This window comes from Manihot esculenta, chromosome 15 (assembly GCF_001659605.2).
Source record: "Manihot esculenta cultivar AM560-2 chromosome 15, M.esculenta_v8, whole genome shotgun sequence".
Lineage (NCBI taxonomy): Eukaryota > Viridiplantae > Streptophyta > Magnoliopsida > Malpighiales > Euphorbiaceae > Manihot > Manihot esculenta.
Window position 1 is genome coordinate 1,938,726 of NC_035175.2, and position 26,816 is coordinate 1,965,541.

Consider the following 26,816-nt stretch of genomic DNA (forward strand, 5'->3'; position numbering starts at 1 on the left):
GAGGCAATTTGCTCTCCAACCACTGTAAATTTCATTCTGCTATTTATAACAAGGAGTCTTTAGAAAGACCAATTGTACAAGTGGGTGGTGAAATTTTGTTCAGGAATCTATTGCATATTATTGACCTGCAGCCTGCGCATGCACGCCAGTATCCTATATGCAAGTTCCATAAATTTCCAAGTCTTTCATATTTATGTTCTTTAACCACAGGCCACTACAGCTGTAGTTAAATAGTACATGACCTTTCAGAATCGTGTAGAGCTGGCAAAAAAAGTTCCAAGTTCTCTTATGACTATTCTGCATTGGCCCCACTATAGTCTGCAAAAAATAAAGATGGAGAACTTGTTTGTCTGACTACTTGTTTCTTAACCATATACGATAAATTTCCAGTGTACCAAGATTATGTATTGGATAAGGAGATGTGGTTTCACAAGTATTCGCCCATAAGTAGAATATACTTGTGGATTGACTACGAATACTTGCTCCCTGTAGGCTGGCTTTAAGAGAGGTATGTGTATGTTTATGTGAGAAAGAGAGAGAGAGAGAGAGACAGCTCCCATCCATTTACAACCAAGTATAATGTTAGAGATTGAGTCTATCTTGGATTAGATTTCTGGGTGTGGGCTGTTGCTTGCTGTTCCTCATCCCTTTCCCCAAGTGGATAATATGATGACACACTTCATGATTCTTGTGGGGCTTTGGCCAGATTGGCCAACTGCCACTTAAGTCCCCACCACCCCACATGCACCCCTCAGTTTGCTTTTACTCTCCATCTCTTTTGGCTTTCCCTATTTATATAACTCTTTCATTCCCCACTTCACTGGAGAAAAATGGAAAAAAGTGAGACTCAAGTGACTTAGAACTCAGAATCAACTCTTTTTTTTGTGCTTAATTAACACTCTCTCGGTAGCATATATACCAAGGAAACAGAGAGTGTTCTCTACTGGAAGCTGCTATGGAAGTAGCTGTGGAATTAGAAGATGATTTGTTCTTTGCAGACCTAAGCAAGCAAATTTCTCTTCTAATCATGGAAGACGACGAGGACTCTGTTGCAAATTGTTCTTCATTTCCTTTCCAGGTTTTTCTCCACTCCATGTCTTCTTTTCATATAAGAAACGCCATATCTATATATCCTGCATTTTTCTTGCATATCTATAGTTCACTCCTCAACTCTCGCAGAATTTCTCAAGAGTGAATTACCCAACAGCGCCATCGCCATTTATGTATGAGCAAAGAAGAGAAAGCAAAGGAACAGGAGTTTTCATTCCAAGATCATCACAGCCACGAAGGAAACACAGGCAAGCAAGACATTCTTCATTCAACGCAAAGTCTCATAGACAGCAAGATAACACAAGAATGGTTTCTCAAGTTTCTTACAACAATTCTTTATACCCCAAGAACGGCTAGTTAAGCCTTATATTCGAATAAAATTTCCGAATCTTATCGCCAACAAGGCAGTTAGAGGCAAGGCTATGGAGTTTATTTATATAAGATGAACATGTACAGGGAGAAAAGCTGTTTACTTTGTTCCTAGCTAGTAAGTCTTAATGAGGTTCAGTTTCCAAGGATAACAACTCTCCAATAATGGAAATGTATGCTTGTTACTAAGTATTGTATAAGGCTGTGTTGCTAAGCTAATTAATGTGATTGATTATTTCATTTCTACCTTGTGCAATTTCCAAGATTTTCCCATAAAAAGGGCATGGTTTCAGTTAGATATTAATGAGTTTTCTCGTATAACAAAATAATTTTTACTTTTAATGTGTATAAGAGAAATTCTGCATTATTTCCAATTACAATTAATTAGCTAGTTGAAAGGAATAAAGAGAAAAGAAACTGAAGTGACAGGTAGAGGCAATCTCTGCCAAGACAACCTCAAAAGACAGTAAAGATGTCAAAAGCATATGACCCTATTTGTTCTTGGATAATATTGGGAACCATGTGAGAAAGCTGTACCGATGATGGAAAAAGCTTTCAAATTATGAGCTTTTCTTTCCTTTAATCATTATGTTTTTGAAGTCTATCAGTCCTTGAATTGATTAGGCTACGCATTGCTCACAACTATACATTCACTTTTAGTGTAATCCTATTCACTTCTCGCATCAATACAAGTTCAACAATATGATTGTATATAGACAAAAGAGATCAGAAACATTAATAAATGTGTTAGATTTTTTAAAATTTCAGACAAATCTGTATCTAACATCATGTTCCAAGATTCAAGAGCACGTGAAGAGAACCCAGAAGAAAGGTTTGCTAACTGTCAGTAAATGTTCTCAAATGATCTCGAAAACCCTTAAGGGGACCTTAGATGTGACCCAAGAAGAAGGAGAAGGAAGTGAAAAGATTAATTAAGAAATGGTCGAGGAATCTTTGATTTGGTTGTGTTTAAGATAAAGATGAAGTATGAGCAGAGCATATATATAAAAAAAATATCTGTGGTTTGAAATCTAGTACTAGCCAAGTTGCACAGGAAATATTCGGTGAATTATTAAATAAAATAATGGATCTTGTGGGTTGCCACGCCCACGTAAATTTGTTCTCCATATGATCTCAAAGCACCCACTTGGGAAAGAGATTGCTTCAAAAAGAAAAGACCTATGGGCACCATGTGAACCAGCTCAGATTCAAATGTTGCACCATTTCAAATTGAAATCAAAATCAAAATCAAAATCCTTCAACAGATAAAAAGCTATTTGACATGACAGCTAGCTGTGCCTTCTTATCACCATTTCTATTCAAATCATTTCTAAATAGATTCAAATTTAAATTTTTCTTCAATAGACAAATTCACTGATTATCATACTCAATTTAAAAATTTAGACAATAGCAACTCATTCTATGGATACAATTGAAAGAATTTAGCTGCTGTAGAAGTTCAAATAGAGAGTGGTTTCTGTCTGAGCATGGAGATAAACTAAATTTCAAAAACATAAGGAGTGGAACTTAGCTGGAAATTTTGAAATCTTCTGGCCCCTCATCCCATTGTTGTTAAATCAAGGTTAAAGTGAAAATGTTAGAAATCTGATTGGTTAGTCTGAATTATCTTTAAAAATTGAAAATAGTGAAACTCAATCAACCCAATTGATTTGATGACGGTTCATATACCAGCGAGCATAATAAAGACTTAGTAAGCTTTCAATTTGAACGCATCCAACCTCAATTCGACTCCTCACTCTTGATAGAAACCTACATTTAAATGGCATACCATGTCGTTTAGGTAAAAAAAAGAAAAGGTGGGTGCTTTTTAACTTTTGACCATCGTCCGCACAATTGTGGAATCAATCAGCAAATTCCTTTCACATGCGCCAAGAGCTTAAGCCGTTCCACGCACCAAGTTAATGCCAACACCTCCTTGTCCTTCGCGATTGCTGTTCTGTCTCCGTCATCCTATTGGTTGTCGTTCACCGATCCGCGGGTGTCTTGATTGAACTGAATGAAGCAAGGGGCTGCGAATTCCTCTGCGTCGTTTTCTCGTTCTGGTTTACTCTGAAACTCATGTATATAGTGTGCTTATGTACTGAGAAATTGAGATTCTGTTATCTGTCAAGAGGTTAAGGTAATTCATCTTTGACCATATTTATTCTATATTATTAAATTGGGTTGGAGAGTTTGATCTTCTAATTTTCCAAGAGAACTCAAATCAGTCTCTCGAAACCCTAAATCATTAGGGTTGGTGTAAATTTATAATCAGTTTGATTTTGTAAGATATTCAAGTTGATTCAACCATCATTCTTTACAGAATTTTGAAAGATTTCGGCATGGTAGATCCTGATGCTGCAAAGACCGCAAGAGAATCTCTGGATTTGGCATTTCATATGTCAAACATTATGGACACAGGGCTTGACCGACACCTGTTGTCTGTGCTAATAGCCCTGTGTGATTTGGGTTTAAATCCTGAGGCATTGGCTGCAGTCGTAAAAGAACTCAGTAGAGAATGCTCTTCTTCCTCTTCACCAACTCCTAGTGCTCCTTCGCCTATCCCATAAATTGGTTTCCAGCATCACCGATGTTATCTTTCTTCGGTTTCCCTTGGTAAATAGGTGGTTTCTTTTCCATTGTTCTGTATTTGGAAATGTTATTGAAAATTGAACTATTTGATTTTGCCTTGTGGAATAATGGAAAATCAAAGTTTGACCTGTATCATCATCCACTAGCAGAGCTCTCCATCTCTGGCTGTGGCATATGGTTACTCGTCCTGGTCACTATCATCTCTATTATTACTCTGCCATCTTTAGTTGCATGAGTTTGGTGGATTATACAAGAGATGCGTGTAGAAATGCCTTTCAAAATGAAAGCTTCGATTTTTTAGAGAATTACTTTTAAACGTCTTTAAATTTTTTGGAAATTTACTCATACTCTTATTTAAAAATCATTCAATTAAAATATTTTTATAATTTGTAAAATTGAACTCTTTACTATTTGTGAAAAAAAATCATAAATAAAATATTATTCAACTTATTTTTAACCTTATTAAAAAATTAAAATAGTATAAATATTTAAAAATATAAAGATAAAATAATATTTATAATTAAAATTATAAAAATGAAATGAAATAAATAATTAACACAATTAATATTTTTAATAGAAAAATTAAACAATTAAATTTTATACGTTATAAAATAAAAATAAATTAGTAAATATTCAAAAGACTGGGCTTAGATTTTTTGGGGTGTTAAGAGATGCGTATTCGAAGAAACAAGTTCTATAACTTTTCGTTTTCAGAACAACAAATTCAAACTAAAAAGGAATACCTCGACTTCGATGATACGTATGCAAAAAACAAAACTCATTGGGTGGGTGGCCACTGTGGTGTCCTGTAGTAGGACATTTACCTAAATCGTTTTTCCAGTTCCATGAGACTTCTTTTTCAACATTAGTAACACATGGATGTGCATTTGTCTATAAATTCCTTCCTTGAGCGCAAGAACGCAGCAACACCCAAATACATTTTTGGTTGTCTTGGCAAGAATTCGGAGTTCGCCTCAGCAGTATCAAATGGCCACTCACAGGTTCCCACCGCAGACTCAAGACAGTCAGCCTGGCAGAGAATATCTCATGCACCCACTTCCACAACCCTTGAACCCTGACTACAAGCCCTCTAACAAGCTCCTTGTAACACAAACCAACTTATTATTTTTTATTTCACTCGTTGCTTCTAATTTCATTTGTGATTGTTAATGTCTTTGATCTAAACTATTTGTGATCATGACTGATTAATGGCAGGGAAAGGTAGCTCTGGTGACAGGAGGTGACTCCGGTATTGGAAGAGCTGTATCCTTATATTTTACTTTAGAGGGTGCAACAGTAGCCTTTACATATGTGAAAGGTCAAGAGGATAAGGATAAGGATCACACGCTAAAAATGATAAACGAATTAAAAGTAGGAGGAGCAAAAGACCCTATTGCCATCCCAACCGATCTTGGTTTCGAAGAAAATTGCAAAAGGGTGGTTGATCAGGTTATCACCGAGTATGGGCAAATTGACATTCTGGTGAATAATGCAGCTGAACAATATTACTCTACTACCATTGAAGATATCGATGAAGCTAGACTTGGGAGGGTGTTTAGAACCAATATATTTAGTTACTTTTTTATGTCTAGGTATTTCTAGTAACAGAGGATTTATTAATCCTTTTTCAATCAACGACAAATAATTGACTAATTAAATTGGTGCAGGTATGCGTTAAAGCACATGAAAGAAGGGAGTTGTATCATCAACACCACATCTCTCGCCGCCTATGCTGGCAATCCAGGACTATTGGACTATAGCGCCACTAAAGGAGCCATTGTAGCTTTCACTAGGAGCTTGTCCCAGCAACTTATAGAAAAAGGAATTCGTGTCAATGCTGTGGCACCAGGTCCCGTATGGACACCATTGCAACCAGCTTCTATGCCTGCTGAAAAGATTGCAATCTTAGGAAGTGAGGTGCCAATGGATAGAGCAGCACAACCTTATGAGATCGCACCTTGTTATGTATTTCTAGCTTGCAATGTGTGTGCCTCCTACATCACTGGTCAAGTCGTGCACCCTAATGGTAATGTTGTGTTCTCAATAATTTTACTAACCATTTATTAATATTTGGTCACTTTCACTTATCTTATCGATGTTGCAGGTGGATCTATCGTAAACGCTTGATTAAATCAATGAGTTGCTATCTCCAATAATTTCTTACTTATACATGTTTCTTTCGTATGTAGCAGTAGCACGAAATGTATGTGCTACTGCAAGTGGTTATATTTAAGTTGTCTTTTAAAAAAAAGGAATATAAAGTTGTTAATATAAATATTTTTAAAATATAAATCTTCTTATGATACTTGTCCAAATAAAATAAATGTTTGGTTATCCAAAATTCATCCATAGATGTAATTAAGAAATTTGTAAAATTTATTTTGTAGATTTTTCTCTAACAATTATAATATATAAAATAAAAAAAAATTCAATTCTGTTTAATTTTTAAAAATAGTATTTATATGTAATTGTGTAAGAATTTCTTTTCTTTGCAAATGATTTATTTTAAATAAAAATAATGTTTAAATAATTTGTTTGGTTTCTTTTCATTGAAGAAAAATATTTTTTAGAATATTATAGTGTATTCAGGTTGCACACGATAATAACGCTGTCTTATAAAATTGTGAATATTTCTTTTTTTTTTTTTTAAAAAAAAACAATTGTGAATATTTCTTATAATATGAAAAATATATTTATATGATTGTGAGATATAAATGTTTTGTACATTTATAAAATTATTCAATAATTTTATAAAAAAATTATTTTTTATTTTAATAGTAAAAATATCAACTAAAATTAATAATTAAAACCAAACCAAATAAAAAGTTCATTTACGTACATGATATAGTATAAATATTATATTAAAGTTTTTTTGAAGATATTTATCAATTGATCTTTCAAAATATAATTAGATACGCGTATAGATTTATACAATATTATATTAATACCAAATGATAAAAAATTTTATTAAAATTATTATAATTTTAATTTAAATTTAATAATTGTGAGAGTATTTTAAAAAAAGTATATTATAATTTTACATAAAATAACAAAAATAATAAATTTATGAAAATAACAAATTTACATTAAAAATAAAACTCATCTAAAATGGAAAAGAAAACTTTACGTAAAATAACAAAAATAAGATGACTCTTTTTCGTTTTTGGCGTCTTCGAATTGTCTACTCATTCTACAGATCAGGAAGCAATAGGGAGATCAGGGGATCAACGAGCCTCGCGCGTAAGCCCACCTGAATGACTTGCACTCTTGCAGCTGTAGGCATAAAGGCCCAAACTATTTTTTTTAACTAAACAAACTATTTTTTTAACTAAACAAATTATTTTTTTTTAAAAAAAAAAGAAATAATGTATAATTTTATAAAATCCATTTAACTCCTTTTTTTCAAAAAAAAAAATGGATGTTGCAAATGAAGTCATGTATGCTTCTACCAAGAGGAATTATTTTTAATTTTTTTAAAGTTATTTCCACGTCATATTGACATGAACCTTATGTGTACAGGGAATCCATCCTGATTAGAAAGTGGAAACGAAAGCCTCCTTCACAGAAGATTACATCTCATATTTGATGTGAATTAATGGTGTAGTTCAAAGTCTATTTCTATTTTCTAGTCTTAATACTCCCATCCTTCACGTTTCAAGCTTTCGTGCTTCGTAGTTATTCCCCCCCCAAAAGACTTCAGAGATAAAACAATAATATATAATAGATGACTGGACCATGGACTTTTGAGTCAACCATGAATAAAATTTATACTCAAGAAATTTGATTTTGAGGGACTAATACTTCTAATTCTAGTACTTTCACTGCAAATTTCAATCTGATAATTTCTCTGTTGGCACAGAACAGAACAGAACAGAACAATTGCTGGTGGTATCTGTCATCTACCCATTTTGCAGCATCTGCTATGGCTTTTTCATGTTGGTGTTGCAGGAAATCTCAAAACGTATCCTTTGGTTAGTATTCTTAACTTAAAATTGAGTGGAATTAAAACATTTGTGATGATGGATTATCTTTTGACTAATTTCGTTGCAGCCGGAGAGGATCCCAAAGTTCATCCGGATCAGCAGATGGATTCAGATGTGGACCAACTTAGGAGGTTTTCATTGGAGGAATTAAAACTTGCAACAGATTATTTCAGCAATGAAAACATTCTGGGTAGTGGTGGATTTGGCAAGGTTTACAAGGGGCGTTTGCAAGATGATTCACTTGTCGCTGTAAAAAGACTGGAACATAAACCCACACCTGATGGGGAGCTTCAGTTTCAAACAACAACAGAGATCATCAACATGGCTGTGCATCCGCATGTCCTTAGGCTAAGTGGGTTTTGTATGACAACTTCTGAAAAGCTACTTGTTTACCCCTACATGGCTAATGGGAGTGTTGCCTCCCACTTAAGAGGTAATTTAGCTAGCATTTCTTACATCTACATTAATTGTCTTGATGTATTCATGCGAGGTGTTGCATTTTTCCAGAGAGACCTCCATCACAGCCTCCACTTGGTTGGCCTACCAGAAAGAGAGTAGCATTGGGAACTGCAAGGGGTCTTTCTTATTTGCATGATCACTGCAATCCAAAAGTTATTCACCGTGATGTGAAAGCTGCAAATATTTTGTTAGATGAGGAGTTTGAAGCTGTTGTTGGGGACTTTGGGCTGGCTAAATTGATGGACTACAATGATACTCATGTAATCACTGATGTATGCGGTACAGCAGGGCATATAGCTCCAGAATACCTCTATAATGGCATATGTTCTGAGAAAACTGATGTTTATGGGTATGGAATTATGCTTCTGGAGCTAATTACTGGACAGAGAGCTGTTGATCTTGCCTGGATTGCAGCTGAAGATGATCTTTTGTTGCTTGACTGGGTAGTGTATATAACAGAACCCTGCTATGAATGATGATTACTTACCATTTTATGCATTTGATTTAGTTGAGTGATACGACAGGTGAAAGTCCTGCTGAGAGAGAACAGTGTAGAAGAGCTGGCTGATCCTGATCTCCAAGGCAACTACATAGAAGCTGAGATGAAGCATTTAATCAAGATCGCTCTGCTTTGCACGCGAGGGTCACCCTCTTACAGGCCTAAGATGTCAGAAGTGATAAGAATGGTTGAAGGCCATAGCTTATCAGAGAGATGGGATGAATGGCAGGAGATGGAGAGTTGTGACCCGAAGTTGGAAGTGACCCTTCAAACTTTTTACTTTACTGTTGATTCAACTCAGCTTCAACGTCCAATTGAGTTATCTGGTCCGAGATGACTCTTCCCTTTCAGTAAACATATTACCTTTGCGAATCATCACTATGCTCTTGAATAATTGTATGCATCAGGAAAGTAAAGCATGCAAGAATTATATGAATAAATATATTTTTATATTTATTAATTTATATATATATAGTACATAAGTATGTTTGTCTAAATATATTTATGCTAACACTCCATTCATTTGAAACCGAATTAAAGTTTATTTTAATTTAGAATGTATTATACTTGTTTAAATTATATAAACTTTATATATTGAACATAATATGCTCTCTTTTTATTAACTTTTTTATGATTTATTTAATAAACTAACTTGTGAAATGAAATTGTATTATTTTTATTAATAAGACTTTATATCTTATTTTCACTATATTATCCTTTTCACTATTTATTAATTATTAAATTTTTATATTAAAATAAATTTTAATATATATTATTAAATTATTTATAATTATAAAATAAATATAACATTACAAAAATCTGTAACAGATCTAAATTCGTTATAAATTTGTAATGGATTAATAACGGATTTTATATTTCGTTACTAATTTTTATTATTTAATAATAATTAATAAATTCATTATTAAATTTATTTTTTAATAAAATTATTTATAAATTTAATAATTAATTTTGAAATTTATTATAAATCTGATATTAAATTAGCTAAAAATTAGTAAAGAATCTCAATCTATTAACAAATTTAATATTAAATTAGTTACTAAATAAATAAATGAAATGAATAAAATAGTAACGAATTTAATAACGGAATGCAATCTACTACATAATTAGTAACGGATTAAATTTGTTATTATTTTTTTAACAAAAAATTAACTTTTTATTTTTTAAAATCACATATTTTTCATTACTAATTGCACTCACATGTTTAATCTAATGGTAAAGTGCATTTGAATAAATTTGAAAGATTTCAGGTTTTACTCTCCAAATATCCGGTTCCTCATTTCAAAAAAAAAATCAGCTACATGGATTTTTATAATCTGTTACTAAATTTTAGAGAATAAAATACCGCACTTTTATTTTAAAATTTTATTTTTTTATTTTTAATTAAATAACGAAAAAAAATATATTACTGAATCCGTTACTAATTAGATTAGTAACGGATTTCTTAATCCGTTACTAAAATTTGAAAAATAATAATACATTTTTTTATTTCAGATTTAGTAACGGATTCAATCTATTACTAATTCGCATATTTATATACTCACAAATTTTATCTTCTTTTATTTTATTTATTTTTTCTCTATATTTTATCTCCGTTCATTTCATTTATTTTCTTTTCCTCTTCTCTCTCGTTCCTTCATTTTTCTCATATCTTTTTTTTCTCTCAATTATTCACTCCATTTTTTTTTCATTTTTCTTCATTTCCTTCAATTTTCTTTTATTATTAGTCTTCCTTTTATCTCTTGATTTTTATTTCATTTTCTTTCTTTTTTCACATATTTTCTTCTTTTTATTTTCTTTATTTTTTCTTCCACTTTCTATCATTTTATCTCCATTTTTATTCCATTATTCATATTAACTTTCTTTTCTCTCATATATATACTCTAACATTTTTCTTTCATTCTTTTCTATATCTTCATTTTCTCTTTATTTTTCTCCATCTCTCATTTTCTTTCTTTCTTTTCTTTTTTCTTCTTTTTTCTCATTTTCTTTAATTTCCCCTTTTTCCTTATTTTCGCTTCATTTTTATCATTATTTTATTCTATTTTCTTTCTTTTCTTATTTTCTCTTTTATATCTCATTTTTTTCTATTATCAATTTTTTTCATTTTTTAAAAATTTTCTCATATAATTTTATAATAATTTTCTCATAAAATTAATAAAATTTAAAATATTAAAGTTAATTTTTAATGTAAAATATAATGAAAAAATTAATAGTTTATCATAATTAAATTATTATTTAATGTAAAATATAATGAAATAAATTAATAAATTAATATATTTTTTAAATATTTTTTAAAAATTAACAATAAATTTAATAAAAAAATATAAATTTAATATATTTTTTATTTTTTATTTTTTTAAATTAACAACGAATTTCTCATTGATTAATAACAAAAAAAATTCGTTATTAATCATCTTGTAGTTTAAATACTGTAAAAATAATATATATATATATATATATATATATAAAATAAATAATATTTTATTAATAATAATATTTTTAAAATTTATATATATTATATAATAAATTATTAATTTTGTGTGTATTTTAATAATAAATAAATTATATAATACATATTTTTATTTGTTATTTTTTTTTATATATTTAAACAATAACAAATCACCCTTAGATATAATTTATCAAATATTTTGAACAGTAATTAGCAATCTGCCATCAATAATCAACTATCAGTATTAATTAATTAAATCGTATTCTAAATAAGATATTTAAGCCAATGTTTATATATAATATAATAGGATCGAACCAACACCATTTCTAAAAATACAATAAACGTTTAGTACTAAAAATAAAAAGTTTAAATAAAATAAATGAGATTATTGAAAAAACCACTAAAATCTTAAATTGGAAAAAAATGAGAAAAAAATGTGGAAGAATTCCCTTTGATCATCTCCTTCAATAACTTTCAAATAATATAAGTTTATGACAATAGATGAATTGGAAAACAAAAATAATAAAATACAACTCATACTAAATATTAAACCAAATTGTATTTCGCTATTAGCATTTTGGATAGGTCCAATCAAACTCTTTGAGTAATAAACTAAATAAACTCAATTTAATTTTTTTTATTAATTAAATTCCTTATATTTTTATGTTAATTAAAACACTAAATTTTTATATTTTAAATTATAAAAAAATAATATTTTATTATTAAAAGTAATATTATATTATAACTTATTTGACCCTTAACAAAAGTATAAAGGTTTAATTGATAAAAAATTTAACTTGACTTTATTTAAATACTTGAAAGATTCAGTATTTATCTAAATTTGATAAAAGTAATTGAAAAATATTAAATTTAAAAAATATATATACACTACTAAATAATTTTAAATTTTCTTATATTTAATCATATAAATTTGATTTAGATACAATCATTTTGCCTTAAAGTTCGCCTAAATAATACAATAAATCAATAAAAATTAAATAAATATATAATAATTAACTACTAATTATTTATTATATCACATATTTTACTCAATAATTTTCATATTCAAGAGATGTGAATAAGAAAAACAAGGTGAAAGTAAAAATGATTGCCTCTATTTGGATGATAATATTGTGCAAAAGCAGCACATACATTGGATGGGTGGTCATAATATTGCTGAGCTGGAAATTCGTAGATATTTTGCTGGTCCATGTAACTCAATAGCTTATGTGTGTAGTACCCCATTTACGTAAATCGTTTATTACATGAGATTCCTTTTCAACATTAGTGACACGTGGATGGGGATTTATCTATAAATTCCTCCATTAAGCGCAACAACACCATTACACCCAAGTAAATTATCTGTTGTGCTGTTAAGAAATTCAGAGTTCGTGTCAATGGCCACCACCGGGTTTCCACCGCAGCCTGAGCAAGACGGCCAGCCTGGCAAAGAATACATCATGCACCCACTTCCACAATCCTTGAACCCCGACTACAAGCCCTCTAACAAGCTCCTTGTAACACATTCCGACCAACTCATTCTTTGTTTCTCTTGTTGCTTACTCATTTCATATGTGATCGCTAATTTCATTCATCTAAACTATATCTAATTAATGGCAGGGAAAGATAGCTCTAGTGACTGGAGGCGACTCTGGTATTGGAAGAGCTGTATCCTATTATTTTACTTTAGAGGGTGCAACTGTGGCCTTTACGTATGTGAAAGGCCAAGAGGATGAGGACAAGGATCAAACGCTAAAAATGATATGCAAATTAAAAGTGGAAGGAGCAAAAGACCCTATTGCCATACCAACTGATCTTAGTTATGAAGAAAACTGCAAAAGGGTTGTAGATGAGGTAATCGATGTATATGGGCAGATTGATATTCTTGTGAATAATGCAGCTCAACAATATTACACTACCAACATTGAAGATGTCGATGAAAATAGACTTGAGAGGTTGTTTAGAATCAACGTATTTAGTTACTTTTTCTTGTCCAGGTAAATTATATATCTAATGATTTATCTCTGATAACGGCTTTTTAATTAAAAAATAAAATGTAATTATATTGTTTACTACTAATTAATTGTCCAAATGGATACAGGTATGCTTTAAAGTATATGAAGCGAGGAAGCTGTATCATCAACACCGCATCTCTCGTTGCCTATGCTGGCAATTCAGTGTTGCTGGATTATAGCTCCACTAAAGGAGCCATTGTAGCTTTCACTAGGAGTCTATCCCTGCAACTTATAGAAAAGGGAATTCGTGTCAATGCTGTGGCACCAGGTCCTGTATGGACACCATTGGAAGCAGTTTCTCTACCTCCTCATGAGCTTGCAATTTTCGGAAGTCAGGTACCAATGAATAGGGCAGCAGAACCTTATGAGATTGCACCTGCTTTTGTATTTTTAGCTTGCAATGTATGCGCCTCCTACATTACTGGCCAAGTTGTGCATCCTAATGGTATGTTGTATATTTCTATACTTTATTTATATCCGATCACTTAATTTCACTTATATTAATTTCACTGATATTAATTTCACTTATCTTGTTGATGATATTGCAGGTGGTACTATTGTAAATGCTTGATTTTAATATCAAGTTCCTTTCGTCAATAATAAAAATAATCTGGTGTGAACAGAATTGAAATAAATATATATATTATTTGAGATGATAGTATATGTTTTGATAAATAAAAAATAATATGAAGATGGTGTCATATTTATTTTTATTAATGGAGTGAGATATATTTTTTTTTTCATATGTAAAGTTAACTTTATTCATAATGGCTTACTATTGTTAACGGTTTTAACTTTTTTTGAAAAAAATAATTTCACCCTTAATTTGGTCCTGGGTTCCATTTCTTTTCATGAAAAAGAAGAGAAAAAGAGCCTATGTTTCAAAAGGACATTTACTTGCCAAGGGAAATTAAAAAATATGGGCAGCTTCGAATGATATTGTTATCCAAACAAAACAATAATATTGTGGCATATTCACATTGCACACCAGAATAGTGTTATGCCTTATAAAATTGTAAATATTTCTTAATAAAATGAAGAATGTGTTTATATAATTATGAGATATGATATATTTTTATTAAAGATATTTAATAATCTCTCAAAATTTAATATCTTTTTAATTTAATGATAACCAAATAATCCAAAATTAACTGTTGAAGACCCAATTAAAGTGGAATGAAAAACGAATCCAAGGCGTTTCTAAACTCCGATTTTTAATATAATTCCTCTTTCCAACAATAAGAAGTTTCAGCTTTTTTTTTTTTTTTTGAAAAAATGATAAATATTCCAATCAGCTCTTTTTTTAATTATTAAAGTATGAATAAGCTCAACTGTGATATTTTTAATCAAATAAAATATCAACTTTTACTTGTAAGTTCAAAGATAATCTGACCTAATAGAATAATTTTTAAAATAAAAATATTTCTTTTTTTTAATTCTTAAACATTAAAAACTACTTTACTATTTTAATTAAAAGAAAAACTAAAATACAAAAATTCAAGAATACAATTAGTAATTAATTTTTAATATTTTGTCATTAAGTGGATTAATACTTACTTGGACATAAATTTATCGAATACATTTAAATTTTTTTTTTAAGTTAAAGTATTTATTTAAATTTATCTTTTTATTTTATTATGCTTAATAGCACCGGTTAATAAATGCGAGTTTTTGATTGGGAGATTAAAATTTCGATTAATATTTATTTTTTATTAAAAATAAAAATTTTTATAAAAAATTAATTTAATTAATTTTTTATTAAATTTATTGTTTAGAATAAAAATATTTATTTCTTTTTAGATTTATAAAATTTTTATTTAAGAAAATAAAATTACATATAATTATGTAAAAACTTATTTAAATTATTTTCTTATCATACCAATCATGTCAAATAAAAAAGTTAGTAGGTTAGCCCATAAAAACATAATAAATAAGAGGAAAACCATCTTTCAGAAACAAGGTCAATATTACTGTTACCCCTAATTTTAGTCGTTTTTTCATAATTTGTTTAACTGGATGAATTATTTTAATTTAAAATTTTAGTTTGATTTTGTTTAAAATTTAATTTGATTTAATTTGAAGTTTTAAAAATTTTGATACGATTAGTTGGATTTAATTTTGATAAAAAAAAATATATATATTTCAGTCAAAATCCGACTGACAGAACTTTAAGAGAATGGAAAGGGTTATGTCGTTACTTCAAAAAGTAAAATTTGAATATGATGATTGAATATTTCAGTTGGAAAAATTTAAAGTAAAGAAAGGAAAGTATTGGAAAAGTAAAAGGGAAGATGAGTGCGGTATCGGTACCGGACCAGAAGCAGCGGTAAGGTATTTGGTCAGAGAGCTTTGGGAGGAACATAGAACAGGGATTTGACGGAGAAGAGAAGGAAAGAGTTGGTTGAGAGAGAGAAGGGAAGATAACGGAGACGTGGGATCGTGACATATGTGTGTGGGTGAGAGTAGGAGAGAGAAAAACGACAGTGGGGATGTATATAATATTTATGTACATGTGCGCTCGCAGAGCAAGGGATTTGGCTCTCCGACTTTGCTGTGTTGGTTTCACTCCAACTGTTTGATAAAATTATCCGATGAAAGCTTTTATTTTATTTTCTGTGATTTGTTTTCTTAGTTTGCTTAAAGCTTAAAGTATTGAGATAGATCGCCTACAGACTTTGGAGTAATCAGGGCGTCCTTAATTGTCAAACTTTGAAATTGTCAAAAAATTGGGCAATCTTTTCATGAGCTCTTCTAGTATAAGTTTTCTTATAGAAAATAAAAATAACAGACAATATATATCACTTCTGCAAAGACAATGTGGATATCCTAATAAATATTTGTACATCCAATTGGCATTAAGAGAGGCCTATCTCTTTGGTGGGATGACTCGATTGAATTGACACCTCGCTTTTAGTGTCAGAGTTTTGTAGATTGTCATGTCTATTTGTTAGCTACCAAGCAATACTGGAAAATGGCTTTTGTCTACGGATGCCCGAATAGAGTGAGGAAGAATGATTTTTGAGCTGACTTAGCTTAATTGTGACCAGATGTTTCTATCCCATGGTGTTGTGTTGGTAATTTTAATGCTATTCGTTCCCCCATAGATAAAATTGGTGGTCGTTTTGTGAGTATTCCTCAGGTTTCAGGTTTTAATGCTTTCATTCAAAGTTGTGCACTATTAGAATTATCATGGCAGGGCTCTCTTTTTACTTGGTTCTATAAGCATTTTGGAGCTCAAGCTATTCAACAAATGTTAGATAGGATACTAGTTTCAACAGAGTGGAGAGACTGTTTTCCACGAACTCATCTGGTGCATGAATCTTTGGTGGGATCAGATCATAAACCTTTGTTATCATTTTTAGATCCTTTTCCAACCAAGCATACTTTCTTATTTCGATTTGAAGTAAAGTGGTTACTTCATCCTCAATATTTTGAAGTTGTTTCTAACGCCTGGCGAATACCTGTTTGTGGCTCTTTAATGTTTTCCTTTTTACAGAGGTTGAAGGCCAGCAGGAATCCACTTGAGTCGATGGGATAAAATAATATTTAAGAGAGCTTCTTTAAAGATGCAGTCTATTCAACACCAATTGGAAGATCTTTATTTCAAACCTTTTGATGCTCACAATGCGATTCTTGAGTCCTCATTATTGTCAAAACTCTAAGAATTACGACAGCGTGACGAGCTCCATTGGGAACAACTGTAATACCCGGCTAGATTCCGGCATCGGAATCCCTACCTTCCGGCGTGATCTCCGTTGGAATCTGAAATTTCTGAAGATGCCAGAGGCTTCTAGAGGGGTAAAATGTGTTTCTAAAATATTTTCACTTGATTTCATGGTTTTAAATGAAAAAGAATTGAGTTTTGAAAAGAAAAGACCAATGAGGCATTTGCCAGGTTCGGCCGCCGAAAGTGAAGTTCGACCGCCGAACATGGGAAGGCTTCGGGAGCGCTTTTGGCCTCCGAAAGCTTTGTTTAAACGAGCCAAGGTTCGGCCGCCGAACCTCAAGTTCGGCCGCCGAACATGCATGAGTTTGGGGGGCACGTTAGGCTGCCGAAGGTGGTTCAGCAGGCCACCTATAAAAGCCCCTCAGATCGGAAATGGGTGAGTTTTCTCCCCATTCTCGAGCTCAGGTGAGTTTTTGTCCTTCCTTGGCCGTTTTCATGTTTTTCTTCATCTCCTTCATGTTTTCATGAGTTCCATGGTTATTTTGAAGAGTTTTAAAGCTTAGATCGAAGTTTTGGGAGCTTGGAGCTTTTGGAACTTGGATTCTCCACACCTCCGAGTTAGAGATCACGCAACCTTCGATCTTCAAGAGGTAAGTGTAGATCTTTGCTTTCCTAGTGTCTTTTGAAGTTTTATGAAGGTTTTAATGGTAGAGTATGGGTAGATATGCATGTTAGGATTTATGTGGGTTTTATACCCAATGTATGTTATGTGATGCTCATGTATGTTTATATGATGCTATGTTGAATGTTTAGGCTAGGTTATGCATGTGGGAGAGAGTATGCATGATGGGGAGAGAGTATGTGAGGATTTGGGTTGTTTTGATGGTTTTGGCCTATGTGGGTCATAAGCTATCTATGTATGTTTTGATGTTTTTGGAGTTTAATCAAGCTATTAAGCTCCTTTGTGCATGGTTAAGGGTTTATGCATGTTTTGGTAAGGTTGGGTGCTTGTTTTGGGGTGTTTGGAAGGTTTGGGAGGCTTGAATGCATGAGAAGCTGAGTTCTACCCTTCTGGGAAGAACTCAGGTTCGGCCGCCGAAGGTGGTTTCGGCCGCCGAAGGTGGTTTCGGCCGCCGAAGGTGGTTTCGGCCGCCGAACCTGCCTTTGGATGCATGGATTGGCCGCCTAACCTTGCCCCCGAAAGCTGAGTTTTGGCTTGAAAGCAGACTTTCGACCGCCGAAGGAAGGATTCGGCCGCCGAAAGTGCCTGACTTTCGTCTCTGGAGTGGGACTTTCGGCCGCCGAAGGTGCCGCCGAAAGTGCCCTGTCCAGCCTTTTCAAGGTTGTTTTCTATGCATGTTTTAGAGGGTTTTTGGGGAGTTGTTTATGAGTTGTTTAGAGTGTGTTTGGCACCTCATTCGAGTCCACCTGTGTAGGATTGGACCCGAGGGATCGAGGAGGCCATCAGTGTTAGCAGTTGCAGAGTCAGTCCAGCGTCTGCCAGAGGTGAGTAAAACTAAACTTAATCTTTATTTTATGGAATCAAATGCTTAAAGCATGCTCATGCATCATGTTTATATGTAATAGGTTGATTGCACTAGTTACACGAATATGAAGCATTACATTATTTACTGTTGATGGAGATTGAACCAAGGATGACCCCACTAGCCCTAGAGATGTTGTGAGACCTGGCCGGGCCAGGCATACATATACAGTTGTTGTAAGACCTGGCCGGGCCAGGCATACGAAGGTTGTGAGACCCGGCCGGGCCGGGCATACTGAGACTGGAAGGGATGTTTTGGGGTTAGGTCCAATCCGTGTTATGATTTGTTTGTGCTGTGACGCATTTCATGAAAGCATGTAATTAATGAACTGTTTTCTTTGTTTCTACTCACTGGGCTTTTTAGCTCACCCCTCTCCCCTAACCCCAGTGTTGCAGGTTTGAGGTTGATCGGGAAGTCTCAAGAGTAAATGTTTTGCTTATGTAATAGTATTAGCTTAGTACTTTTAGTGTGGACATGTATTATAAATTGATATAATGATTTGTAAGAGAATGTAATGTAAAGTTAAGTGGAGTTATGTTTATGGTTTAGTACTGTGCTTGGCCCTGAGACTTGGTTAGTCCCTGTTTAATACATAATGTATGTCATGCTAGATGTTGAGTTATGTTTGAACTAATCTTGTGGCATGTGTTGTATACCACGCTATGGTAATGGATGAGGACCCTAGTGGAGGTCTTGTGTTGTGGTTTGATGCATGCACATGTTAGGTTCTAGTTCCTTGGATGTAATCCCAGCTTGATGTATGTTATGTTGACCCAGTTAGAGTTTTGATGAGGGCTCTAGTAGGGGATCCTTTTATGTTTTCAGTTATGTCGCATACAGGTCAGGTTCGGTTTGTACATCAGATGTTTGAGTTTTTATGTTAAAGTTTCGATCATGTATGGGATTTGACCAGGTGATAGGAGGTATGTTTGGCTTGTTACGGGTCCCGGCGGCCTTAAGCCGATCTGGATCCTAGCGCCGGTGGCGGTTCGGGCCGTTACGGTAAGGTATCGGTTTCCGGGTCGTTACAACAACGATCTCGGGTGCAATGGTTACAAGAAGACAATTGTAATTCTAAATTTTTTCATATGACTACCATACAACGGCGGCAGCATAATGTGATTCGCAGATTGAATAATGAGTCGAGTATGTGGTTTGAAGAAGATGTTGTGATACAGATTATGGTTCGGGATTTTTTTCAGCAACTTTATATGTCAAGGCATATTGCCGGCAATGAATTAGTGGTTGGTCTAATTCCTCGCTTGGTTACAGATGAAATCAATACTATGTTTTTGGCGCCATTGTCAAATGATGAAGTTAAAAAGGCAATCTTTGATTTGGGTGGTAATAAAGCTCCTAATCCTGATGGCTTCTTAGATTTGTTTTATCAAAGTAATTGGGACTTACTTAGGTCTGATTTATATAATATGATTCACAGTTTCTATTCCCAGGGTTATTTGTTGTAGGAAATAAATAAGACTAATATCGTTCTCATTCCAAAATGTGCTACTCCAGTTACTTTAGCTCAATATAGACTTATTAGTTTTTGCAATTTTATTTATAAGGTTATCTCTAAGACTTTAGTTAATTGCTTGAAGCCGTGGATGAATTATTTAATCTCACAGGACCAGGCTGCTTTCATTCCATCTCATACCATCCAGGATAACATTATTATTACTCATGAAGCTTTTTATCATTTTAAGACTTCACGTAGGAAAGCTCATATTATGGCACTAAAACTAGATATGTATAAGGCTTATGATAAAGTGGAATGGTCTTTTTTATAATAAGTTTTATTGCATATAGGTTTTGTTGACTAGTGGGTGCAATTGGTAATGTAGTGTATTACTATAATTCGATTTTCTATTCTTGTTAATGAAATTCCTACAGCGCCTTTCTCTTCTTCTAGGGGACTCAGACAAGGGGATTCTTTATCCTCATATTTGTTTTTGTTTGTATCTCAGGTTCTTTCATGTTTGATTACAGCTGCTAGAAATGAGGGTTGACTCCAGGGCTTGCAGATTTCTCATTTTGCTCCAACCATTACTAATATTTTATTTGCTGATGATATTTACTCTTTACAAGAGCATCAAGATGTGAGACTAGCCATCTGCTGCAAATTCTCAGGGACTATTCTTCAGCATTTGGTCAATGCATTAATTTCTCTAAGTCTCATATTTACTTTAGCCAGATGACACCCCCTTCTTTGAAGCAAGAGATTTTGTAGCTTTTTCAGATGCAGGAAATTTGCCAAGGTGATAAGTATTTGGGCTTACATGTCCTTTGGGGCAAATCTAAACAACAGGCTTTGCAATGGATTGAGGATCGCATTCGTTCTAAAACTCAAGCTTAGACGCAAAAGCTTTTATCTCAAGCTGGTCGAGGTACTTTAATTCAGTCATTCCTTATGGTTGTTCCGTCTTATTCTATGTCTCTTTTTCGATATCCTAAATAGTTATGTACCAAGTTGAATGGAATTTTAGCCAACTTCTGGTGGGAAGAAGATGGGGAGACCCAAAAAATGCATTGGCTTAGCTGGCAATGATCTTGCTTATCTAAATTTTGTGGAGGCATGAGGTTCAAGAACTTTGAAAATTTTAATCTTGTATACTTAGCTAAGCAATATTGGCGCCTTCTCCAGAATCTATCTAGCTTGTGGGCTCAACTTCTTAAAGGTTTATAATTTTCTCACTCTTCTATTTGGGATGCACAAGTTAAGAGGCAAAGTTCTTGGATTTGGCAAGGGATTTTGGCTGGTAGGGATGTGCTTAAGGACGATGTCCGGATGAATATTGGACATGGTCGTAGTACTCTTATTTGGCATGATCTATGAGTTCCTAGTGTGGCTAATTTTTGTGTGGTCAGGCCGCTTCATTACCCTCTTCATATTAATTTAGTGGTAGATTTGATGAATCAAAGTGGTATGGACTGAAATCATCACTTGGTGCATCACATTTTCCCTTCATCTCTTGTTAGAGCTATTCTCTCTATTCCAGTGGCTTCTGTGGGTACTCTAAATTCCTTGATTTGGCATTTTAAGCAGAATGGGCAGTATAGTGTCAGATCAGGCTATAAGTATCTCACCTAGCAATCCTTTGTACAGGTTTCCATCTCGTCCCCTTCCTTTTCGACTATCCTCATGAAGTCGACTTGGCAAAGGACGTAGGCTCTTTAGGTACAATCTAAACTTAAGGTTTTTATTAGCGTTTACTTCATAATGTAGTTCCTGTCATGCATAATTTAGTTTTACGTGGCATACGAGTTTTTCCCATGTGTCCCATCTGTTCTACACAAGTCAAAACATTGGAACATACTCTTTTTCTTTGCCCTCATGCTAGAGCTGCCTGATTTTTTTAGCCCTTATACATATAAACTCGTGCTTGCCGATTTTCTGAATTTTTTTATCTGGTGGGAGATCCTCTAGGATCATTTTAAGGTTGAGCTGGATTGTGATGCTATTATGCAAATTTTGTCTCTTACTTTGTGGCATATATGGAAGGCACGAAACAAGAAAGTCTTTGAATTTATTTTTTCATATCCTTTAGCTACTTCATCTTGCATTACTCTTAGCAATGTGGAGTTTAGACAATATGAAATTTTTGCTACTTTTTCATCGAGTAGCTCTCCGCGCCAATTTCGACATGAGGTTTGGTTACCTCCTCCTTATAGGACTTTAAAATATAACACTGATATTATTTGGAAATGTTAGTTTTTTCCCGCTGGTATTATTGTAGTGATTCAGTATAGTAATGGTGTTTTAATAGATGGGGTAACTAAACGTATTTAGAGTTATTCTCCATTAGCAACAAAGGCTCGTGCCGTACTTGAAACTCTTTGGTCAACCTTCACTCGAGATTCATGATCTATTATTTGTACCATTGATTTAGAAATTTTGTTTGCAATTTTAATTACTATGATTTGTCTTACTGCTTTCTGAAACCGTGACTTCTATTACAACTATTGGTCTTTGCGTTCTCAATTAGATGATTTTTCTTTTAAATTTATCCATTAGAAAGCTAATAGAGCCGTTGATATAATTGTTAAATTTTACTTAGAAATATTTTATCATCCGCTTGACTTGTAGTTAATCCTCAGAAACTAACACCAGTTTTATAATTCTTGCTGCAAATGCAGACGTGTAATACATAATTGTACTGGTAAAAAAGAAACTTTAAGAGAATGTTCTCAGTTTTTATTTTTATAATAGGTAGAAGAAAAATATCCCTCCCCTCATGTGTCGTTTCAGATCAAGTATCCTAACCTAATTTGCTTTCCCCTTCGATCCATTGACTGCTGCCTGCTGTGTCACCTGCCCACCGAAAGATTGCTAATTTAAAAGATAAGGGTTAATTTGATAAAAAAATAAAAATAAAAATGAACCTTTTCTTGATTAGTAAAATTTTATTAATCATTTAGGAAAAGCTTAACATATAGTACATACTACTGGCTAGTTCCAAAGCCCAAATAAAAATTTATAATTTATTTAATAATAATATATCTATTAAAATTTAATGAACGTGAGTAAAAATACTCTTACTTTTATGAATTATTTAATAGAATTAACATGTGAAATGAAAATTATTTTTATTAAATTATTTTAGAATATCTAGAATTTTTTGCCTTAATATCAGTTCGAATCATGTATGTGACCCATATATCATTTATGCATTATTTTTTTAAAGAAAGTGTAAAAATAATATAACAAATTCAGTCAGATGCAAGTAATATGTTTGTAATATAAAATAGGTTTTTATGTATATAATCGGATTGGACCAACAACATTTCTAAATTAAAAATAGAACTACTGACTAAAAATAAATAGAGTTTTATAACTGATGAAAACATGCAACGAACGTTTAAATAAAGTAAATGAGCATGGTTCCAATTTCTAAGTTTATGATTTTTTTACAAAAACATATAGAAATTTTAGCAAGAAAGAGTTTCCAATAATACCTCTGGTCTGAAATAGATGAGAGGCAAATTTTTCAACAAATTATTAGCTAGCTGGTTACGCGAGGTCCTTTTCATGTCGCCTTCTGATGGGATTCGCCAATGATGGGTGCAAGGAGTTTTGCATTCTCGGTGATTGGTTATCGTGGGTCGTTGTTGATTTCCTTTCTTTCTTCGTTTCCAAAGGAAAAAAAAAAAAATTATATATGACATATATTTACGTCTCTAATTTATATACAAAGAATTTCTCCAATACTATTGGTGGATTGTTGTGGAGTGAGAATGGGTTTACTTTCTTAAATCAGAATAAAAGCTATAAATTAAATTAGAGCAGCAACTTGTTTGAAGATGGAGATAATCAGAACAATCCTAAATATTTTCAACTACTCATCTCACTCTTAATTTTGAGCAGCAATTTTCTCTTTACAAATAAAAGTTGTTTCTTTTTGTCAACAGAGTCCATACTATGCATTAAATATGACTATTTTCTTTACTTGTACACATAGAATTATATCTACTAAAAATCTCATCATATCGATTCTCCCACATCGGAAAATAAGCAACGTGTTGTATATTCAAGAGATGCGTGTGACAAAAACAAGTGGAAAGTAAAATGGATTACTCCAATTGGATGATAAATTATGCAAAAACACAATCTATATTGGGTGGGTGGGTCATGCTGATATATTTTGCAGGTCCATGGACGTAAGTCGCTTATTACATGAGATTCCTCTTCAACATTAGTGACACGTCGACGGGGATTTGTCTATAAATTCCTCCCTTAAGCGCAACAACACCTTAACACCCAACTAAGTTTTCTGTTGTGTTGGCAAGAATTCAGAGTTCGTTTCAATGGCCAACCCCGGATTCCCACCGCAGCCTGAACAAGAGGGCCTGCAGCCTGGCATAGAATATATCATGCATCCACTTCCGCAACCCTTGAACCCTCACTACAAGCCCTCTAACAAGCTCCTCGTAAACAAACCAACTAACTCATCTTTAATTTGTTTTTCTTGTTGCTTTCTAATTTCATTGTGTCTTTGATCTAAACTATATATATATATACATATCTAATTATGAGTGATTAATGATAGGGAAAAGTAGCTGTGGTGACAGGAGGCGACTCTGGTATTGGAAGAGCTGTATCTTTATATTATACTTTAGAAGGTGCAACTGTGGCCTTTACATATGTAAAAGGCCGAGAGGATGAGGACAAGGATCACACGCTTAAAATGATAAGCGAACTAAAAGTAGAAGGAGCAAAAGACCCTATTGCCATACCAACTGATCTTAGCTATGAAGAAAACTGCAAAAGGGTTGTTGATGAGGTTATCGCTGAATATGGACAGATTGATATTCTGGTGAATAATGCAGCTGAACAATATTACACTACCAACATTGAAGATGTCAATGAAACTAGACTTGAGAGGTTATTCAGAATCAACGTATTTAGTTACTTCTTCATGTCCAGGTAAATTATATATCTAATGATTTATTAACAATTAAAATATAATTATATTTATTTACTACTTATGGATACAGGTATGCTTTAAAGTATATGAAGCAAGGAAGCTGTATCATCAACACCACATCTCTCGTCGCCTATGCTGGCAATTCAAAGTTGCTGGATTATAGCTCCACTAAAGGAGCCATTGTAGCATTCACTAGGAGTCTATCCCTGCAACTTATAGAAAAAGGCATTCGTGTCAATGCTGTGGCACCAGGTCCTGTATGGACACCATTGGAAGCAACTTCTCTACCTCCTCATGAGCTTGCAATCTTTGGAAGTGAGGTACCAATGAATAGGGCAGCAGAACCTTATGAGATCGCACCTGCTTTTGTATTTTTAGCTTGCAATGTATGCGCCTCCTACATTACTGGCCAAGTTGTGCATCCTAATGGTATGTTGTATATTTCTATTCTTTAGTAACCATTTTATTTATATATTAGATTTTTTTTTTTATATAATTCCTACCATCTATTTATTTAATTTCATTTATTTTAACAATGCTGCAGGTGGGACAATCGTAAATGCTTGATTCTGATAATCAAATTTCTGTCGCGAATAAATCACAGAATAATTTACATATAATTCTATATAGATTATGTTTTGATAAATAAGGAATAATATGGAGTTGATGTCATTTTTATTGTTACTAATGCTTTGAGATCTTTGAATTTATTTTTATTTTTTTTCATATGTATATATTTTAATTTTATTCATAATGGCTTATTATTAATTATTAACGGTTTTATTATTATTATCACCGTTTTGGTCCTGGGTTCCATTTCTTTTCGTAACAAAGAAGAAAAAGAAGGCCTAGGTTTCAAAGGACATTTACTTCTCCAAAGGGAAATCCAAAAATATAAACAAAACAATGTTTGGATAGTTTTCGGAAAAAAGAAAAGTATCTACAACAATATTATGGCATATTTAATAATTTCTCAAAAATTTAATATTTTCTAATTTAATGATAACAAAATCATCCAAAATGAATAGTTCAACGCCCAATTAAAGTGGATTGAAAAACCAATCGACGGCGTTACCAAACTCCCATTTTTAATATAGTTCCTCTTTTGAACAATAAAAAGTTCCAGCTATTTTTTTGGATAAATATTCAAATCATCTCTTAAATTTTTTTTATTGAAGTATAAATAAGTTCAGCTGTGATCTTTTTTAATCAAATAAAACATTAAATTTTAAAGATACTTTAACCTAATAAAATATTTTTAACAATAAAATATTAGTTTTTTGTAATTCTTAAACATTAAAAATTATTTTACTATTTTTTAATTAAGAGAAAAATTAAAAATAAAAAGTTTCAAGAATACAACTAGTAAATGGTTGTTAATATTTTATTATTAAAAATAATGTCTCAATATGTTAAAAATAATACTAAAAATCAGATATTTATGTTGATACTTATCATTTAAATTCTTTCGAAATTCTCATAGCCTCTTCTATCTATTAATTAAGATGTAACAATCATAACACAATCAATATAATATAGCAATATTATATTATATATGAAAAACTAATAGAAAATAATATATAAAAAATTAAATCATAAATATGTAAAATAAATGCATAATATACGTGACACGTTGCCAAAAAAATATAGCAATGCTAAGATCGTCTATTTCAACCAAAACAAGACGTGTAAAAAAAAAGCCTTTTTGTGACTTCCACTTGTAATACGATTCCTCTTTTCATTTCA

At 32.4% G+C, this 26,816-nt stretch overlaps 4 protein-coding genes across 9 annotated transcripts; all 4 read left to right on the forward strand.

The window, feature by feature from the left end:
* The first annotated feature begins 802 nt into the window (after window positions 1-802).
* Window positions 803-1,663, forward strand: LOC110601147. Its single transcript, XM_021738183.2, has 2 exons — window positions 803-1,078; window positions 1,180-1,663. Exons 1-2 carry the CDS (start codon window positions 956-958, stop codon window positions 1,405-1,407), a joined length of 351 nt encoding a protein of 116 aa, XP_021593875.1. The 5' UTR covers window positions 803-955; the 3' UTR covers window positions 1,408-1,663.
* A 3,131-nt stretch (window positions 1,664-4,794) lies between these two features.
* LOC110602339 (NADPH-dependent aldehyde reductase 1, chloroplastic) lies at window positions 4,795-9,406 on the forward strand. 6 transcript variants are annotated; one of them, XM_021739835.2, is made up of 6 exons: window positions 7,073-7,251; window positions 7,531-7,609; window positions 7,871-7,982; window positions 8,062-8,427; window positions 8,502-8,896; window positions 8,978-9,406. In XM_021739835.2, the coding sequence occupies exons 2-6, from the start codon at window positions 7,607-7,609 to the stop codon at window positions 9,287-9,289; spliced, it is 1,188 nt and encodes a 395-aa protein (XP_021595527.1). In that variant the 5' UTR covers window positions 7,073-7,251; window positions 7,531-7,606; the 3' UTR covers window positions 9,290-9,406. The 6 variants fall into 6 exon arrangements, with proteins under 6 accessions (XP_043807409.1, XP_021595530.1, XP_043807408.1 ...); XM_021739836.2 differs by having other exon boundaries at window positions 7,074-7,251; window positions 7,876-7,982; XM_043951474.1 differs by lacking the exons at window positions 7,073-7,251; window positions 7,531-7,609; window positions 8,502-8,896; window positions 8,978-9,406 and adding exons at window positions 4,795-5,115; window positions 5,227-5,603; window positions 5,679-6,037 and having other exon boundaries at window positions 7,876-7,982; window positions 8,062-8,290.
* Window positions 9,407-12,770: 3,364 nt separating this feature from the next.
* On the forward strand, window positions 12,771-14,150 carry LOC110602380 (NADPH-dependent aldehyde reductase 1, chloroplastic). The gene is made up of 4 exons (XM_021739880.2): window positions 12,771-12,939; window positions 13,043-13,419; window positions 13,524-13,882; window positions 13,986-14,150. Exons 1-4 carry the CDS (start codon window positions 12,820-12,822, stop codon window positions 14,006-14,008), a joined length of 879 nt encoding a protein of 292 aa, XP_021595572.1. The 5' UTR covers window positions 12,771-12,819; the 3' UTR covers window positions 14,009-14,150.
* Window positions 14,151-24,382: 10,232 nt separating this feature from the next.
* LOC110602530 (NADPH-dependent aldehyde reductase 1, chloroplastic) lies at window positions 24,383-25,791 on the forward strand. The gene is made up of 4 exons (XM_021740067.2): window positions 24,383-24,573; window positions 24,693-25,069; window positions 25,141-25,499; window positions 25,615-25,791. Exons 1-4 carry the CDS (start codon window positions 24,451-24,453, stop codon window positions 25,635-25,637), a joined length of 882 nt encoding a protein of 293 aa, XP_021595759.1. The 5' UTR covers window positions 24,383-24,450; the 3' UTR covers window positions 25,638-25,791.
* The last annotated feature ends 1,025 nt before the right edge of the window (window positions 25,792-26,816 follow it).